Genomic DNA, 19,836 nt, shown 5'->3' on the forward strand with positions numbered 1-19,836 from the left:
GAATGCAAAATTAATTTTGACATCATATACTTAGATTTCAGGAAAGCTTTTGATACTGTTATACATAAAAGACTACTGTACAAATTGGAACAATGTGGCATTAAGAGAAAGTTACTGCTATGGATAAACGAATGGTTAAGTGGAAGACAGAGTGGTTATCAATGGGCACTGCTCTTCATTGACTAATGTTATTAGTGGAGTTCCTCAGGGTTCAGTGCTGGGTCCATTGTTGTTTTCAATATTTATCAATGATACTGATGAAGGTATATCAGGCTTAATGTCTAAGTTTGCAGATGGTACAAAGGTTGGCAGGGTGAGCTACTGCAACAAGATCTGGGAAAATTGGGTCGATGGGCTGAGAAATGGCAGTTGAAATTTAACGTTGACAAATGCAAGGTACTGCACATTAGTTGCAGTAACCTCTGAGTAACTTATCAACTGTGTGGTACTACACTCAGGGTAGTGCAGAATGAAAAAGACCTGGGGGTAATTGTGCACTCAGACTTTTAATTCTCTGAGCAGTGCAGACATGCTACCAGGCCAGCTCATGGGGATTTTGTCAATGATATACAGAAACTTTGCCAGTAGGGATAAGGAGGTGATTTGTATGTGGACATGGTAGGCTGCAACTTGAGTACTTTATACAGGTTTGGAGGCCTCACTTTAGGAATGATGTAGATCTGCTGGAATGGGTGCAGAGAAGGGCAACCAGATTGGTGAAAGGAACAAAACAGTGCTGTTACTTAGAAAGGCTTCAATTTTGCATATTGGAGCATCTTGAAACACTTGCAGGGAGATGTGACTGAGATGTTTAAAACCTTGACTGGATTGAGTAAGCTGAACGTTAATGGTATTCTTTCACTTGTTGAGACAACACATATATAGGGGATTAATTCAAGATGAGGAAAGATGGTTGCAGGATAGATATGCAGAAGTTTGCCTTCAGCCAGAGAGTGGCTGATTGTTGGAAGAGGCTTCCATCTGTTGTTGTGGAAGTGTATGGGTTGAATAAATTCAAGGAAGAACTAAACAAATTCTTGAGGGTATGGATGGGTGAACTGGTTGTTTTTTTGTTTTTTTTTGGCTGATGGTATAAGCTTGCTTTCTTGCATCATTTGCCACTACTACTACATCAGAATTTGAAAATTAAAATTTTAAAAAGTTAATCATATAAAATGAATGTTTCAAGTTTATCGAAGTTAATACAGACCTTTCATCCAATGGAAGATTCTCATTTTCTTGCAGATGCTGAGCATCTTCCAACTGCTCAATTTCTTGAGCAAGGTCCAAATAATTTCGCTCTTTTGCTACCATTACGGGAGTACGACCATGCGTGTCAGCAATTTTTGTAGCAGTTCTATTCCACTGGTATAAGAGAAGAGCAACCTCTTTGTGGCCCAGCCCACAAGCCCACATCTATGATAAATAATTAAAATAGATATATTAAAAATATATGATGACCTGGGTTGGTCCCAGCCAATTTCTCGTTAACCTAATGCTATTTTACATTTAGTATAACAACATTGAAAATAAAAGGATTTCTCTAAAATGACCATAAATATCTACCTCAATCTGTATTTTTACTTCTTTTATTACAATATTTGTGTTTAAAAATGACAGAATGCTTCATATATATTGAAGTAATTGAAAAGCTTGCAGCCTGACTGTGAGAAATCATTTGTTAAGGTTTCCCATGCTCTTTTCTCGCAGTGCAGTAATGAAATGAACATCAGCTAGAAGTCAATTTCATTAGTCACAGTGTATGTTTATTGGTATGGCTCAAAGAAAGCCATACCTGCTCCTGCCCACCCTCTGTAGCCAGGTGGGCAGGAGCAGCAGTGCGTAGTACACGCTTCTTGATTAGACCGGGGTTCGAACCTGTGACCACCAAATATGGAGGATGTGGAAAGGTCAGGGAATGACCACCGCATATCCCCAGAACAATATAGCCTTAGTTGCTAATGCTCCTAAAAACCAAATAACAAACAATAAACAAACAACAGTGATATTCAGATATCTGTCCCTGTCTGCCAAAGCTTTACTTTGTGATGTCTATGTCATTTTGTCTAAGTGGAAACATTAAAATTTAATATTTACAAATAAGACAGATGGAGAGTGATACCTTATGACATCAATATATAGATACATTGTTGCAATACTGATGTTTCAATTAAAAGGCACCAGGGTCTATTTTGCTTATTTTTTATGTTTAGGCCATTCATCATCTGGACCATTTTTTGTCATAGTTTACCTGTAATTTTTGAATCTGATGTTATAATCGGACTAAGTACATTTATATTTTACTTACATTTTTAGCACTTAATTTATTCTTTGAGATTTATAAATTTAAATTTTGCCAAATTAATTACCTTTTTCTCAATGGGAAAGCTGTTCTGTCAGCTTAGTCTAAGAAAATCAATGATCTACTTCTGCATAAGCCAATTTTATTTTAAGGGAAAAAAAAAAAAAAAAAAGCAGTAGTTATATGGGATGTTAACTCTTCAGTATGCATGTTTAGTTGCATTGATATATGACTGCAGTTGTACCAAAATCCCTTAGGCTACAACCTGTATTATTATTATTTTGATTTTCCTTAGATAAAATCAGTTTGTTTTTTTCAGAACTACAGAACTCCTTCAATCTCCAAGATAGTCATCTTCCACAAAATTTAAATATCTTTAAAAATAGTAGAAATTAACAATCAATTAAAAACAGTAATGTATGTATAAATTAAGTAAAAAATCAATGACAAAAAATAACAGAACATTGTAAAACCTCTGGGATCCACAGAATACATATTTAAAACTAGACGGATCTGAAGCCTGGATATTCTATTGTAGCATGCCCAATTCCAAGCCATTGGAGTTGGGCATGTCTGTGTTATCCTACATGTTTCCACTTAGACAAAATGACATAGACATCACAAAGTAAAGCTTTGGCAGACAAGGGGCAGATATCTGAATATCACTGTTGTTTGTTTTTTGTTTGTTATTTGGCTTTTAGGAGCATTAGCAACTAAGGCTATATTGATTACTTTGGACTATGCAAAAAAAATAATGGTGAATATATTTCACAGTTTCATTATTGATTCCAATCCTACTCATGTTTTTGCTTTTAAGTTTTTAAGTGGATGCACGAAAGCAAAACAAAGGCTTTTATTTCCAAAGGCATGAATATACTTCTGGTATTGTGAACATGAAATTACATCAAGAATTAAATTGAAACAGATGAACAATGTAGGATAACTTTTGGAGTTTCTCTTTCAAGAAGCATATGACATGATGAACCAATGTGTACTTTCATTATAATAAATTCTGAATGTTTTTGATTTTATTCATAATAGCTTAACAACTTATTCTACCAGAGCAAATTTTAATGGTTGGCATTTTTAGACTTACCAATGGTGTACAACCATGTTTGTCTCTACTTAATGCGTCAACTTCAGACTCCAAAATCAATGAAGGGTTTTCAACTCGCCAGTGCAGAAGCATACAGACCAATCGACCAAATCCTAAAGCTGCTGCTAGATGAAGTAGAGTGAGGTCAGTCTGAGATGTACTCTTCACAAAGTTTGCATCATCAGCTTGTATCCACGTGGCATTCATGAAATGTTGACAGAGGAACACCAGCTTATCTTCAAAGGATTTCTGTTTCTCATTAAAATTCTGTAATATAAAATATTAAAATAAAATATTTTATTATGTAAAAAGTGATATCTACAATATCAGAAAACTTCAAATTATATAATTATACATTATGATTAAGAACAAAATATTGCCACATAGTATAAGAAGTGCATTGTAATTTACCAAAGAAGTAACACCTTTTTTCTTCAAATGAACCAGGAAATTTTTTTGGAGGGGAAACAATACCATTAAAGTGTGTGTGTGTGTGTGTGTGTGTGTGTGTGTGTGTGTGTGTGTGTGTGTGTGTGTGTGTGTGTGTGTGTGTGTGTGTGCATTCACATACACACTTTAATGTGTGTGCGTGTGCACATTCACAAAAACACAGCCTTCCCTACAACATGTATTGGGACATTAAGTGAAACAGCAATTATAAAATGTGGTTCCTCAGTAAATTTAATGACTTGTGGCACCATGAGCTTTAATAATCGAAACAATTAAATTTCATTAAAAGCAGTTACTTTGTGGTTATAAACAAAAACTCATTTATTTACTACAAATCTGACCTAAAATGAATGTTTTAAATTTGCTTTTGGAATTTACTTTCAGTCTAGAAACAAAACAAGAAAAAGAAAGGAAAACATATTAACAAAAATAAATTCAAAGTAAGCACCACATAAGTATCTAAATTCAGTCCAAATTAAAAAACAGAAAGGAAAATTCATATAAAGAATGCATCTAACCCACATTTCATTTTGTAATGAAATCTTAAATTGTCAATTGAAAAAAACTGAAAATTTTCTTTATCTGAGAGAAATGTAATTCATATAGTTCTGCATTCAGCTTGTTAAACCATTCAACCATAGCCTCCTTCAGCTTGCATAGCTGGCTTTATCATTTTGTGTTTACACAGCTGCAATAGTTCTCATATTTGAAGATATTGCTATATTCTAGATAATAACTAAATGGACATCAGTTATTATCTGAGATAATAACTGATGTCCATTTATTATATTATATAATTTGGGATGGTTAAGTGGAAGAAGGCAGAGAGTGGTTATCAATGGGCACTGCTCTTCATGGACTAATGTTATTAGTGGAGTTCCCTGGGGTTAAGTGCTGGGTCCACTGTTGTTTTCAGCATTTATCAATGATATTGATGAAGGTATAGCAGGCTTAATGTCTTAAGTTTGCAGATGATACAAAGGTTGGCAGGGTGGTTGACTACAGTCATCATCAGGGTAAGCTACTGCAACAAGATCTGGGAAAATTGGGTAGTGGGCTGAGAGATGCAGTTGAAATTTAACATTGACAAATGCAAGATACTGCACATGAGTAGCAGTAACCTCAGAGTAACTTATCAAGAGTGTGGTACTACACTCAGGTAGTGCCGAATGAAAAAGAAATGGGGGTAATTGTGTAGTCAGACATGAAATTCTCTGAGCAGTGCCGACAAGCTGCTAGGACAGCTCATGGGGTTTGGTCAATGATATATAGAAACTTTGCTAGCAGGGATAAGGAAGTGATTATCCCTTTGTATACGGCCACAGTTAAACTGCATCCTGAGTATTGTATACAGATCTGGAGGTCTCAATTTAGGAAGGATATAGATTGGCAAAGGGTGCTCTTACCTAGAAAAAGCTTCAGTTCTGCAAACTGCAGTGTCTTGAGAGCAGGAACTTGTGAGGAGATCTGATTGAGGTGTTTAAAGTCTTGACTGGATTGAGTAAGCTGAATATTAATAGCATTCTTCCACTTTCTCAGATTACACACGAGGGGGGCACAAATTCAGTTGAGGAAGGATGGTTGCAGGATAGATGCGCAGAACTGTATGGGTTGAATAAATTCAAGGGAGAACTAGACAAATTCTTGGAGGGTATGGATGGGTGAACTGTTTTTTTTTTTTTTTTCTCTTGGCTGATGCTATATAAGCTTGCTTTCTTGCATCATTTGCCATTACTACTAGTACTACTATAACAAGAAGATGATGATAATAACATAATAAAAATAATTCATTATATGAACACAGATAAATACAGTCACAGGCAATGCTTTTAGAAAAACTGAGAAGATTGCTAATATCAAGATTTTATTTTAACAGAAAATAATAATAGATTTGATTTTAAGAAATCATATGAGAAATATAAAAAACATACTTCACGAACTTCTCTTGGGTTTAAATTGGACTCTTCATTTGTAAATTTTAATCTGGACTCCAATGATTCTAACCGTTCCAACAAGGAAAATTTTAATGTGCTCCCTAGTAAAAAATAACACAAATTACTGTTAGAATGGAAACAAGACAAACAAAAGCTTTTCACTTATATTTACAATTATTTCATCACATGATGTATCATATTTTTCAAAGTTCATAATTTTCCATCATTGTTTTTCACTAGAAAAATTAAAGATTTTGTATCTGCCTGTAAAATTTCTTTAAATAAACAAAATATAAATGAAGGGATAAATTAAACCCTTATGCCAAATTTATTTTGATTTTCACTATTGCATACCTGAAACAACTTTTGCCGTGGGTGTCAGCTGCAGTATCACAGTATGATCACTGCAGAGCTGTGGTACTGGCAACAGATTACAACCTATGCAAGTAAATATAACCTCTGGAAGTCCCAAAGACCATGTCATCTGTCTCTCTCTCCTTTTTTGATCTTTCCCTATACATAAGGTTTCAATATAATGAAACAGCAGTGAGCTTGCCTCAATGTAAAGAACCAAGGGATAGGAAATATAATAAGCCTTGTGAGGATATTGTTGGAAGGCAAATGACCTAAAATTTTGTTCATCTAAACTGCCATTCAGTTTAGATAAACAAAATGTAAAACAGAAAAATGTTACTAAATTATAAAATAAAATAATTTTGTAAAAAATATTTTGCTGATCTTGCACTAAACTGTCTGGCTAATTGAAATACTTTGTGAGTCCATAAACCAGAGTCATGTTGTGGCTTCTTGATAAGATAATATGTACCCTGGTTTATGATTATTTATTTATATTCTTTCTATGCTATTAGTTGTAATTCAAATAGCCTCATATTATTACATAAATTTTTACACAACTTGCTGCACCATATACAAAAAAGCCATTTATTACTTTAATTGAAATTGTTTATTCTCTAAAAGTGTATTTTATTTTATTATCCTCAAGAGAGGGGTAGTAAAATATAGCTGCTTAGTGCTGGTCAGAGTGTGGGTCCCATATGTTCTATGTATTCACCATATTTTCAAAACCATTCCACTTGTTATCCATAATTTTTGTTTTTGCACAAAGCCCTCCTAGGCCTTTGCCCACCTCACTCCACAGTTCTTTACACCAAGGCAGGTGCACTGGTGACTCATTGTAGTGAAACCATAAATTGTCACCTTCCTCAACCCATAAATTTTAAGAATTCTTATACTTATACTACTACTACTATTACAACAAATAAAACAGTAATTTCTATATATATATATATATATATATAAAGAAAATAATAAAGAAAAGGAAAATCAGCAAAGCAAACATCAGTGGCTCAAATCTATTGCATTTGTGGGTTGACTAGCATATTTGTCAGGTTGCTGATACACTTATTTGTTTAATGTTTGAAATGCAGTGACTCCCCAGCCATGTTAGCCTTCCAACAAGAGAGGGCACAATGGTTGGTCCAATTTACGTTTTATTTTTTTAAATGCTGGATGCTGAATTTGGATAAACCGGCATTCTTTACAAATTATGTTAGGAGTGCATCCCTTCTGCAACACCCTTTTATCTCAATTTATCTCCCCACCCTTAGTTTGTTGCTGTAGTTATATACTGGGTTACTTTCTTTTTTATAAAACGATGATGAGACCACATTGGAATACTGTAGTGAAGTCTGCAGGACCTGAATATAATACTTATAAGAGAGAACAAAAGCAACCTTCAGGCAATGTTGCCAGTTACTGGAAAGTGATGTGGAAAAATAAAATTCTCAAGGTAGTTGGAACAAAGTTCAAGGCAGAATTGGAATAGCTACCTTTTAGTCAATTGAGGTTGTTTTTTTTTTTTTTTTTTTTTTTTGTAGTGATATAGAATAAGTTCTCTTTCTTGTATCTTGTGGACTGATTAATATTTACTTATTTTAACCCTATTATGAATGTGCTATTTATCCTGACCATTAATGTAGCATATTAGATATTGGATGGTTGGCAGAGCCCACTGTCAAGCAAATTATTAATGTGTGATGAGCAGCTGGTTTCAGTTAGCTAGAGCTTAGTTAATTATGTGGCAAGCCCGTTTGTCATATAGAAAACTCACTATTAATTTGATTGCCATCAACATAGCTGGTCACTGCCAGTGTATGCTTTATTGCTCTCAATAACTATTCGGAGAGATTAAACTCACTTAATAGCTTTGATCTGTTTTTGCTGATGTACACATTTTTGCACTCGTTTTCACATTCAACGAGAGTTATATAAATTTGGCTAAGTTAAATCACTTCTGTTCCACTGTTTGATCTATCATGAGTGTTGGATGAATATAATCTTCCTTTTCTGAAGCTAAACTGATCTTATCTAGTGTGCACAGAAGCAAACTTATTCTACAGCTAGCAAAAGGGAAAAAATTCCTCTCTCATAGTATATGTTCTGTAATTAGCATATGATGCAAGAAAGCAAGCTTATACAGCATCAGCCAAAAAAAAAAAAAAAAAAAAATCTTCCCATTTCACCTATCCATTCGCTCCAAAAGTTTGTCCAGTTCTTCCTTAAATTTGTAATAATGATTTTGTAATAACTGAGAGCAAAGTGAAGGAGAAATTGTTGAAGTTAAACAGAGGAAAGGCACCTGGAGTGGATGGGATCCATCCAATTATGTTAAAGGTGGCAGCAAAGGAAGTAAGCAAACCCTTAGCCATAATTATGAGAACACCCTTGGACTCAGACAAAGTCCCCAGCATCTGAAGACTAGGCAGGTGCTAGTTTTCAGGAGCTGCAATTTTTTTGGTAAGAGGCTTGGTAAGAGCAACCTTTGATTCCTCTCACCAATCTTGTTGCCCTTCTCTGTACTCTTTCTTCTTTTCTCTCTTAGACAGCAATTTCTTGCAATCTGTTTTTGCGAGCCTAACCTTTTCTGTAGTACTATTACAAATAAACTTGAAGCTGCGAGAGGCTTCAGTACTTTGCATCATTCTGTATCTTCCCATGCCCTCTTTTTCTGCTCTATCAAACTGGCTAGCTCATTATTCAACCATTTTGGCATTCTCCTTATCTTATATTTTTTTACTGGTATATATGCATTATATGGTATAAATGTCTTCTGTGACTATAGGTTTAAAAAGGTATGCCATAATTCTAATGTATTTGCACTCCATGTGCTATCTCTCTAGTTGACTGAGGCCATGGATCATCTTAAGCTGTCATAATATCCTTTCCTGAAATTAAAATCCCATTCCTATGCCTCTAAGAACTACTACCTCTCTCCTTATCATCCAACTTAGAACTCTGTGGTCACTCCCAGCTAAAAGTCCCTGTACTGACAGCCCTACGGTGTCATCTGGTTTGTGGGTGATGATCAGGTCTAGAATATGCCTGCTCCTAGTACTTTCTCTAATATGCTGATACAAATAATAATCATATAGATGATTTAAAATATTTTGCTCTCTGCAGTGAGTTTCCCTTCTATTTGGTCCAATCAGTTAGTAGTAAATTGAAATCATAATAAAACACTTACACTTTCTCACCCATTCCATTTGCCTGTAGAGGCTCTCGTCATAATCTCATTGAAATAAAGATTGTGAACAATCTTTATTTCTTCTGTTCCATAGAATTACACCTACTCTCAATTGTTATCTCCAGTTTCATTGAGATTGTCACATTTTAATTTAATTTTATTTCTTTGTTAAAGTCACATTCACCTATTTTTATATTTCATTATAACTCAAATTATGTAAACCCCTCTAGCTTAGCTGTACTGGGGTATTGCCCTTATTTTATTGCATGGCGATAAATGATTTTATATATAATAGTGAAAAAAAAATGAGGGAGCTAGAGAGTGATAGAAGAGGGATGTAAGGTAACAAAAAAAAAAAAATGTATAATAAGAGATAAATAATTACAAAATTGACAAAATAAGAATGTTACCACACAACTTTTGCTTTGGTGTTGACACCTAAAAGAGGCTGGTTTTGTACGTTGTGTGGCAACATCCTTATTTTGTCAATTTTGTAATCATTTTATCTCTTATTATAGATATATTTTTTGTTACCTTCTATTACTCTCTAGCTCCCTCATTTTTTTTTTTTTTCACTTTATTGTTCATGCTCTGCATAGGTTTAGCATTTGCTGCCTTTGATTACATCCTTTGATTACTGTGCTAGATTACATCCTCTTTTTTCCAATTTTCTGCCTATATATATATATATATATATATATATATATAATATTGATAAAAATAATCAGGTTACTGAATGACAAAGTAAGCAAGCAGAGTATTAAAACAAAATTATTAAACTGTTTCATGGATCCTGGCAACCATAATGAAATATAGACAAATGCTTATATTCAGTGTATAGGAAAGGGATGCTGACCTAATTGTAATTACCATGGAAAAATTGAGAAGGCCTATAAGGTGAAGGAGATGACCTGAAATAAACTGATTAACATAAAAATAATTATTATTGTTATTGTTATAATTATTATTATGTTAATCAATTTATTTCAGGTTATCTCAAAATTGAGAGTAGGAGTGTGCTATAGGCCTAATGACTCTGATGAGTATAATGAGAAACTGTACAGGGAAATAGAGTGGGCCAGTAAATCAGAGAGTCTTATAATGGGAGATTTTAATTTCCCAGATATTGACTGGAATTTGGGGGCTGGTCACTCACACACTAGCAGGGCTTTTGTGGATTTATTGGATGATTGTTTTCTACATCAGCATGTTCGGGAGGCAACTAGAGGGAGTAATACATTGATTTGATTATCAGCAGTGATTCTTCATGCATTAAGAATCTTCAGATAAATGAACCACTAGGTGGCAGTGATCACAGTGTGCTGAAGTGGGAGTTACTCAAAGAGGTAACTACCATTAGGGGTAAAGGGAAGGGTTATTGCTTCCGTAAAGGCGACTACGATGGACTGAGACAGTATTTAAATTCTATACAGTGGGATCAACTGATGATGTTACCAACAGCAAATTCAAAATGGGAAGCATTCAAAGAACTTATCTTGAAAGCTACTAGGCTTTACATACCAACTAAGAAATATTGTTCAAGGTTTAGGCCAAAATGGATGTCAGATGAACTAATGAGGCATATGGCAGAGAAGAAAAATGCATGGGATACTTACAAATTAACACATGACACAGAAGCCTATGATAGATACAAGTTGATATGCAACCAAGTTACAAAGGAGGTTAGGCAGGCGAAGGCAGATTATGAGAAATCCTTGGCAAGGGATGCAAAGAAAAACAGCAAAGAGTTCTTTACTTATGTAAACTCTAGAAGGAAGGGGATGAATCAGATTGGCCCACCTGATATTGATGGGTCAATTGTTGATGATCCTGCTCAGGTAGCTAAGAAACTAAATGAATATTTTGCATCGACATTCACACATGAGGAGTTATTCAGCGAGGGGAATGCCAGAGGTGTATTCAACTCTAGCAGTAAGCTACAGAATCTTGAAATAACTGGGAGTAAAGTGGAGGAGAAATTGTTGAAGATAAACACAAGAAAGGCACCCGGGGTGGATAGGATCTATCCAGTTATATTAAAGGAGGCAGCAAAGGAAGTAAGCAAACCCTTAGCCATAATTATGAGAGCTTCCTTGGACTCAGGGGAGGTACCCATAGACTGGAAATGTGCAAATGTGACCCCAATTCACAAAGGAGGATCAAAGGCTGACACAAGTAATTATAGACCTGTGAGCTTAACTTCTGTTCCAGGAAAATTAATGGAGGCACTGGTTAAAGAAGTGCCTCCATTAATCATTTAGGCCAAAATGATTTAGCCAGGATCATTTAGACAAGACTTCAGTTATAGCTCGGACACAGCATGGTTTTGTTAAGGGGAAGTCTTGCCTGACCAATTTGATTGGATACTATGATGCAGTCACAAAAGAACTGGATGCAGGGAATAGCTTTGATATTATATACTTGGATCTTAGAAAGGCTTTTGATACTGTTGCACATGGAAGACTGCTGCACAAATTGGAGCAGTGTGACAATGGAGGCAAATTGCTGCTATGGATAAAGGGGTGGTGAGGGGGAGAAGACAGAGAGTGCTAATCAATGGACACTGCTCATCGTGAACTAATGTTATTAGTGGAGTCCCTCAGGGCTCAGTGTTGGGTCCATTATTGTTTTCTGTATTTATAAATGATATTGATGATGGTATATCGAGCTTAATGTCCAAGTTTGGAGACGATACGTAGGTCGGCAGGGTTGTCAAGGACACTACTGACACTATGCTGCTGCAACAGGATCTGGAAAGGTTGAGCAGATGGGCTTCAAAGTGGCAAATGAAGTTTAACATTGACAAATGTAAAGTACTACACATGGGAAACATTGACAAATGTAAAGTACTACACATGGGAAACAGCAACCCCAGAGCAACGTATCAACTCTGTGGTACTACACTGACAGTGGTAGAGAATGAAAGGGACTTGGGGGTGATTGTGCAGGCAGATATGAAGTTCTCTGAGCAGTGCAGATGGGCTGCAAGAGTAGCTCATGGAGTATTGTCAATGATATACAGGAATTTTTCCAGCAGGGATAAGGAGGTGATTATTCCCTTGTATAAGGCAATGGTCAGGCCACACCTAGAGTACTGTATTAGTATTAGTATTAGTAACGGCCGTATGGTGCAAGAAAGCCTATGGCTTATGCTGCACCAGCCAAAAAAAAAAAAAAAATCCGAACAAAACAATGATAAAAACAAAAATTAAATAAATAAATAAATAATAATAATTAATAAATAAATAAAAATAATAAAATGAAATTAAAAATTAAATAAAAAGGAAATTAATCCTATCATCCTATGCGCTTCCCTTACCCGAAAGTACTATCCAGATGACCTTTGAATTTCCCCAAACTGTCGGCCTCTACCACCCATGAAGGCAACTTATTCCAGTAATTTATAACTCGCTGGCTAAAATAAAACTTCCTGCAGTCCAATCTAAACATTTCCCCCCGTAACTTGAATTTATGTCCCCTAGTTCTAGCATCATTTATAATCTTGAAAATTTTGTCCTCATTCATTTTACTGATGCCTCTCAGAGCCTTAAACACCTCAATCAAATCTCCCCTAAGGTGTCTAGTTTCCAAACTCTGCAACCCACATATTCGAAGTCTTTCTTCATACGGACGCCCTTTTGCCGATCTCACCAGGCGAGTTACCCTTCTTTGCACCCTTTCAAGAAGCTCGATGTCTTTCTTTAGGTGCGGTCTCCATACTTGAACACAGTATTCCAAGTGTGGTCTAACATAGGCCTTATATAATGGGATTATCACGTCCCTATCTCTACTTGCAAAAGTTCGATAGATCATCGATAGGACACCATGGGCCTTCCTTGCAACCTGTTTACAATGCTCAGAGAATTTCATGTCTGACCGTATCGTAACACCCAAGTCCCTTTCCTCCAGTACTGGGTTTAGTTGAACTCCACCAAGTGAATAAGTTATTTTGGGATTACTGTTTCCCAGGTGTAATACCTTACACTTTGTTGGATTAAAGCACAGCTGCCATTTTTCTGACCATTCTTGAAGTCTATCTAGGTCTCTCTGAAGAAGCTCAGCTTGACAGTGATCATTAACTACTCTACCAATTTTAACATCATCTGCAAATTTAGACATCACGCCCTCTATTCCTTCATCAATGTCGTTTATGAAAATTAAAAACAACAGTGGTCCTAATACTGATCCTTGGGGAACCCCACTTCTTACATCAACCCAATCTGAGGAATAGCCATTTATCACAACCCTCTGCCTCCTGCCCTGAAGCCATCCTTCTATCCATCTAAGGATTTTTCCAGTGATTCCAACCTGTTCCAACTTATAAAGCAACCGCTCATGTGGGACTGAGTCAAAAGCTTTGCTGAAATCTAAATAAACAATGTCGAAATTATTCCCTAAATCCAGCTCGTGAGTGACCCTTTCGAAATAGCGAACCAGATTTGTTAAACATGATTTTCCCTTTACAAAACCATGCTGAGTATCCTTGAGAATTTCAATTCGATCCAAATGATCCTGAATTCCACCCTTGATCAATGCCTCCATGATTTTCCCTACTACTACTGAAGTCAGACTGACAGGTCGATAATTTCCCACTTCACTTTTAGAGCCACCCTTATGTATGGGAGATACATTTGCACTTTTCCAATCCAAGGGAATCTCCCCAGAGTCTAGTGATGCTCGCATAACCAGCCTCAGTGGTTCAATGCACTCGCTTGCCGCCTCTCTCAAGATTATAGGGTATATTCCATCAACTCCAAGAGCCTTACTAGTCTGTAGGCTTGAAAGTTTTTTCATTAAATAATCTTGCGAAATTTCAATATCATTAATTACATATTTTTTAACTTCGCTCCCACAATTTCCCATTGCCACAAAAGGCTTTTCATTTGTAAATATCGATGCAAAATAACTGTTGAGTTCATCTGCAACGGCAGCTGGTGTATTTATTACTATCCCCTTTCCCTTACGTAAAGGTCCGATCTGGTTTGTCCTGCTCTTCTTGGCATTTATATATGTGAATAATTCTTTATCCCCCCTCTTTGCTCTGTTTGCTAGTGATTTCTCATAAACTGCCTTTGCCTGTCGAACCTTTTCTGTGGCTCTATTACACATCACCTTGTAGCTGTTATAGGCTTCAGTACTTTTTATTGCTCTGTAACGTTTCCATGCCACCTTTTTCTGCTCAAGTAATGTGGCAACTTCACTATTCATCCAACTTGGAACCCTTCTCGTGGAGTATTTTTTTAATGGTATATACGCATTCAAGGCATCGGTGATTAATGTTTTAAAAGCGTACCACCGTTCAAATGTATTCATTCTCTGCGCGATATCTACCCAGTTAATAGAGGCCATGTAGTACCTTAAGGCATCATAATTTCCTTTTCTGAAATTAAAACCCATTCCTTTGCCTTTTACTTCTGCTACCTCTCTCGTCATCATCCACCGTAGAACTCCGTGATCACTTCCTGCTACTGGTTCCTCTACTGTCAGCCCTGTTATGTCATCTGATTCATGTGTGATGATGAGGTCTAGGATATTCTTTTCTCTAGTACTTTCCCTGACATGTTGATACAAATAACAGTCATCTAGTTGATTTAAAAATTTTGTTCCCCATGTCGAGTTTCCTTCCCATTTACTCCAATCAATTAGAGGCAAATTGAAATCACCCATAATAAGGCATTGACGCTTACTTGCCCATTCCATTTGCATGTAGAGGCTTTTGTCATAGTCTTCACAATCACCTGGTCTGTAGATTACGCCTACTCGCATTGTACCTTTGTTTCCAACTATCTCACACCATACAGACTCTATACTAGCATGTGAAATGTCTGAATCTGGGAAAGCTATCGTCGCACTCAGGCTGCTTCTGATAAGAAGCATTACCCCACCACCCCTTCTATCTACTCTATCCTTCCTAAATACATTATACAAGCCGTACTGAAACTCATCATCCCCAATTTCCGGGTGGCACCACGTCTCCGTAAGCCCTATTATGTCCGCGTTACTTGTTTTAACCAGCAGTTCGAATTCGCTCATTTTATTGACGACACTTCTAACGTTACTGTATAAACAATTAAGATTTACTGTTCTTGTATATTTAACAACCCTAACACAACCCTTGAAGTTTTTTAGGCTCTCTTCCCTGATATTAGCTACCTGCTCACGTGAAACGTCTTTGCCCCCAGAACATCTAGATAATACGTCCAGTTGGGGTAACAGATAAGAACTCTTAAGGTATGTGCAAGAGTTACATTGACCAATATTATCAGATAAACGCGTGTCAGTATTACCCACATCCCCCCTAACTAGCAGTTTCCCTGAGCCTTTAAGGTATCCTCAATAATACTGGCAAAAACTTTTGCACCACCTTTGTTTAAGTGTATCCCATCTCTACAAAACAAATTCCTTCTACCTACAAGTGTGGGCCATGCTGATAGAAATTTACCCCCTAAAGCCTTGCAGATTCCTTCAAGTCTTGAGTTAATCCACAAGGCTCTTAACATATAATCCCTCCTATCGTGTCTGGGCAGAATTGCAGACACATAGACATTATGGCCTAGCTCGCGACATTTCCTCAGCATGGTCCTGTATTTTTCCAACAAATCGTCAGATCGTGTACGTTTAATATCGTTTGTCCCCACATGAATAATAATATTTTCTTTACCCCCTTTAAAATCTGACAGTCTGTTGGTGACATCATCAATAGTTGCTCCCGGCAGACATACCCTGGTTCTGCTCCACCTATCTTTATTACAAAATAGGGCCTGGAGGCCTCATTTCAAGAAGGATGTAGAGCTGCTGGAACAAGTATAGAGAAGGGCAACAAGATTAGTGAATGGAACAAAGGGGTGCTCTTACGAAGAAAGGCTTAAGTTTTGCAAATTGCAGTGTCTGGAGACTAGGCACCAGCGAGGTGATCTGATAGAGGTGTATAAAGCCCTTGAATGGTTTGAGCATGCTCAATGCTGATGGGATTCTTCCTCTTGCTCAGAATAATCACCTGAGAGGGCATAAATTCAAATCGAGGAAACACAGATGTAGGATAGACGTGCGTAAATTTGCCTTTAGCCAGCAGGTGGTTGGTTGGTGGAACAGACTTCCATCCCTTGTCGTGGAGGCTGATAGCCTAAATAAGTTTAAGGCTCAGCTGGACAGGTATTTTGAACGAACAGAGGGGTGAAGTGGAAGTGGGTTTTTTTTTTCCCCCCCCTTTGGCTGATGCTGCATAAGCTTGCTTTCTTGCATCAAATGCGTCTACTAATGCTAATGCTAATTTCCTTCACCTCATAGGCCTTCTCAATTTTTCCATGGTAATTACAATTGATAGGTCAGCATCCCTTCCCTATACACTGAATATAAACATTTATCTATATATATATATATATATATATATATATATATATATATATATATATATATAATATATATATATATATATATATATATATAATTCATTTGTTTCCAACTAACTCCCACTACACAGATTCTATACTAGCATGTTTAACTTCTGTGAAAGCTTTTGTTGCACTCAGGATGCTACTCTTCTATCTTCCCTATGCTTCTAAATGTATCATAAATTCCTAGACGTGTCATTAAATTTTTCAAGCAGCCTTTGTACATTATGTGTATGAAGCAACGCATACTATATTGTCTAGGTGTTTTACAGTGGCAGGATGTAATTCAGTTTTCAGGGTACAAAGGTCATTTTTATGCCAAAAAATTTGTTCATAGATCTCATCTTGTGATCTTCCATCCACAGAAATGGCCATATAATAGTCACTTTAAATCCCCCTCTGTCAATTAATGACACTGTGTGTATTATGTCAGTAATTCAATGCCTGAAATAGGCTAGAATGCACTGGAATTGTTAACTGAATCCTCAGCAATTCCAGTTGAATATATTTATTTTCTTAAATTCATCTCAAAGAATTCTGGCTGTTAAATTTCTTAAAAAAAAAAAAAAAAAAAAAAAAAAAATGTGACTGCCAATTACATTCATGCACTTTTGTAATTAATCATGGTATCAGAATGTCACAACCAAGAAAAAAATAAATAAATAAAAAAATATATAAAAAAATAAAATAATAATCTTGTTTTTCTAACAAACTATTGGCATTCTGGTTCTTAATATTTTCCAATTCAAGCAATACTGTAATGTAAAGTGTGCAGTTACATGCTGAGTTTCACATTTATGAGATGAAAAACATGGAATTAATACAAATTCTGAGATTAGTTAACTACAGTCACAACTGAAAATAATCTTTATAACATTCTTCCAGGCAAAGATAAGACTCAGATCTCTGACACAAGGGACAGCAGGCAGTGACGTTACAATGCCATGGAGGAACTAAAAATGAGTTATAAAGCAGTTGGAAAAGTAAGCTGAAAGTAAAAAAAAAAAAAAAAAAATTCATATTATCATCTAATGGAATGTCCTATTTAATGTGCCATCTCAGTACATCTTTTATTAATACCATGTATATTCCAGTAATTAGCAGAACTATGAAATATTCCAATTTTTAGTTTATTTAGTAGCTTTTTTTTCAAGTCTGTTTAACTTATAGTAACTTAATATAATTTAGGAAAATCCACCTCAATGATTAGAAACTGAATGACACTTAACAATTTGCATGAAAAATCTCTTACAGATATATACATCACACTTAACAGATTTGTGTTTGGAGATTATTCAAGGCTGCTGCAAGAAAAGTCATAAGAAAGCAGAATGAAAGAACTAAAAACAAAAACTGAAAAATATTAGCCTAAAAATAATAATAATAAAAGTCTGTATACTTCTTTCATCCAGTTGCTAATGATAAAATGAAATGAAATATTAAATTAATAAAACTGCTGATAAATATAGTTACATGCTTTTTGATAACTTCATTGTTCAACAAGCATTGCAACACAAGACAGAAAGAAAGTGAGGTGTTAATAAAAATGTAGGAAATCACAACAGGATGTGTGATCCCTAAAATTCAAAACAATTATTTGAATGTGAGGGAAATGAAAACTTTTTCTGCATAAAATAAAAATAAAATTTAGTTCAATACTAATGTGTATAAAATACAATAAATTAACAACTCCAATTCAGAAAACTAGATGGTATTATGGTAGTTTCTCCACGAATAATCTTGTATGCTTTATTCATTGCATACAAGACTTTATTCATTACTACTACTGTGTGTCTATTTCCACAAGTTAAACTTTTCTGGAAAGAAAAGAACTATTCAAAAATCAAACATGAAAGTCATAAAAAATGTTTGTTTTCATACTATTTCTTTACGCAGTACATCTGTTATTCATATGTAAAATACTGACTACAAATTAGAAGCTTTTCAATCTTTCAAACAAGATATGGTGACAGCATCCTAAATTCTGAGTGCCTCCAGAGATACCTAATATTTAGACAAAGTTTGTGCACCCCTTCTCATTCTACAGTGTTCAGGGACACATGATTTATTCCTAACCCCAGGGGCTCACATCTGGTGAGCATGGGCTTGGCACTTCCAGGATCCTGAGCTGGATATCATCATTCTTCTCTTTCTTGATGATTCCCTTCTACTTCTGACTCTTGTTCTCTCTCTCTCTCTCTCTCTCTCTCTCTCTCTCTCTCAGGGTAATTCAGAAATTTTTTTTTGGCTGGTGCAGCATAAGCCTCAGGCTTCCTTGCACCATATGGCTAATGATAATAATAATAAATGATTTCCTAACTATTTGTTAACACCTCTCTCTCAGGCCACTTTGTCAGTTGAACAAAGAAGTTACTGAAGAAATGTAATGTCACTTATTAATGAAAATGAAAGGTACATAAAGTTCATGCATCCGTCTCACTGTACACTTCGAGCAGGACACATGATTTCCTCTGCTTCTATTTACAACAATCTCTCATGCCCCTATGTCAGCTGAACAACATGAAGTTATTGAAAAGCATGTAGTCTCAGTTATTAGCAATTTTTATCATTTTAATATTTTTATTTCGTTGTTGGCAACCAGATGGAAGGAGTATCAGCACATTTCAAATTTCCAGCCTAATATTTTTCATTTTTTTTTTTTAGTTTTTCAATACATTTTTTTATTATTTTTCTTGCAACAACTTCTAATAATCACCAAGCAAAAATTTGTCAGATAACATTCTATTACAGGCTTTACTGCCTAAATTCCAAGTCTTAGAACAACTTTTAAGACTGCTTAACACATTTCAGTTTAAAAAAAAAAAAAAAAAAAAAATGAATGGCATAGTGCACTTATTCACAATAACAGTATTCCTTAAAATAAAATAAATTAAAAAATGTATTTTGTGCATGATTTTACCTTCAACATTGAACCAATCCTCAGAAACAGTATCAAAAGCTGGAAGCCGATTCCTGTATTCAAATGTTACCGAATTTGATATTACAAATCCTTCACATGCAACTTGGACAGTAACCAGTCCTGCTTCATGAGCTATAAAAGAAAATTATTTTTATAACTCTCAATCATACAAAAATATTGAAATAATTAGAAATCAATA

At 35.5% G+C, this 19,836-nt stretch overlaps 1 protein-coding gene across 9 annotated transcripts in view; it reads right to left on the bottom strand.

Moving 5' to 3' along the window:
- The window catches only part of LOC150085310 (calmodulin-binding transcription activator 2-like), a 736,406-nt gene that overhangs the window by 95,637 nt on the left and 620,933 nt on the right, over positions 1–19,836 (bottom strand). For all 9 annotated transcript variants that reach the window (XM_090373990.1, XM_090373988.1, XM_090373984.1 and 6 more), the window contains 4 exons: positions 19,638–19,769; positions 5,780–5,883; positions 3,399–3,665; positions 1,211–1,416 (listed from right to left, as the gene is read on the bottom strand). In XM_090373990.1, coding sequence (XP_090230116.1) covers positions 1,211–1,416; positions 3,399–3,665; positions 5,780–5,883; positions 19,638–19,769 — 709 coding nt within the window. The remainder of the gene's footprint in view (positions 1–1,210; positions 1,417–3,398; positions 3,666–5,779; positions 5,884–19,637; positions 19,770–19,836) is intronic.

The sequence above is a fragment of the Mastigoproctus giganteus genome, chromosome 5 (genome assembly GCF_048544385.1).
Source record: "Mastigoproctus giganteus isolate SK-2022 chromosome 5, ASM4854438v1, whole genome shotgun sequence".
In the NCBI taxonomy this organism is placed as follows: Eukaryota; Metazoa; Arthropoda; class Arachnida; order Uropygi; family Thelyphonidae; genus Mastigoproctus; species Mastigoproctus giganteus.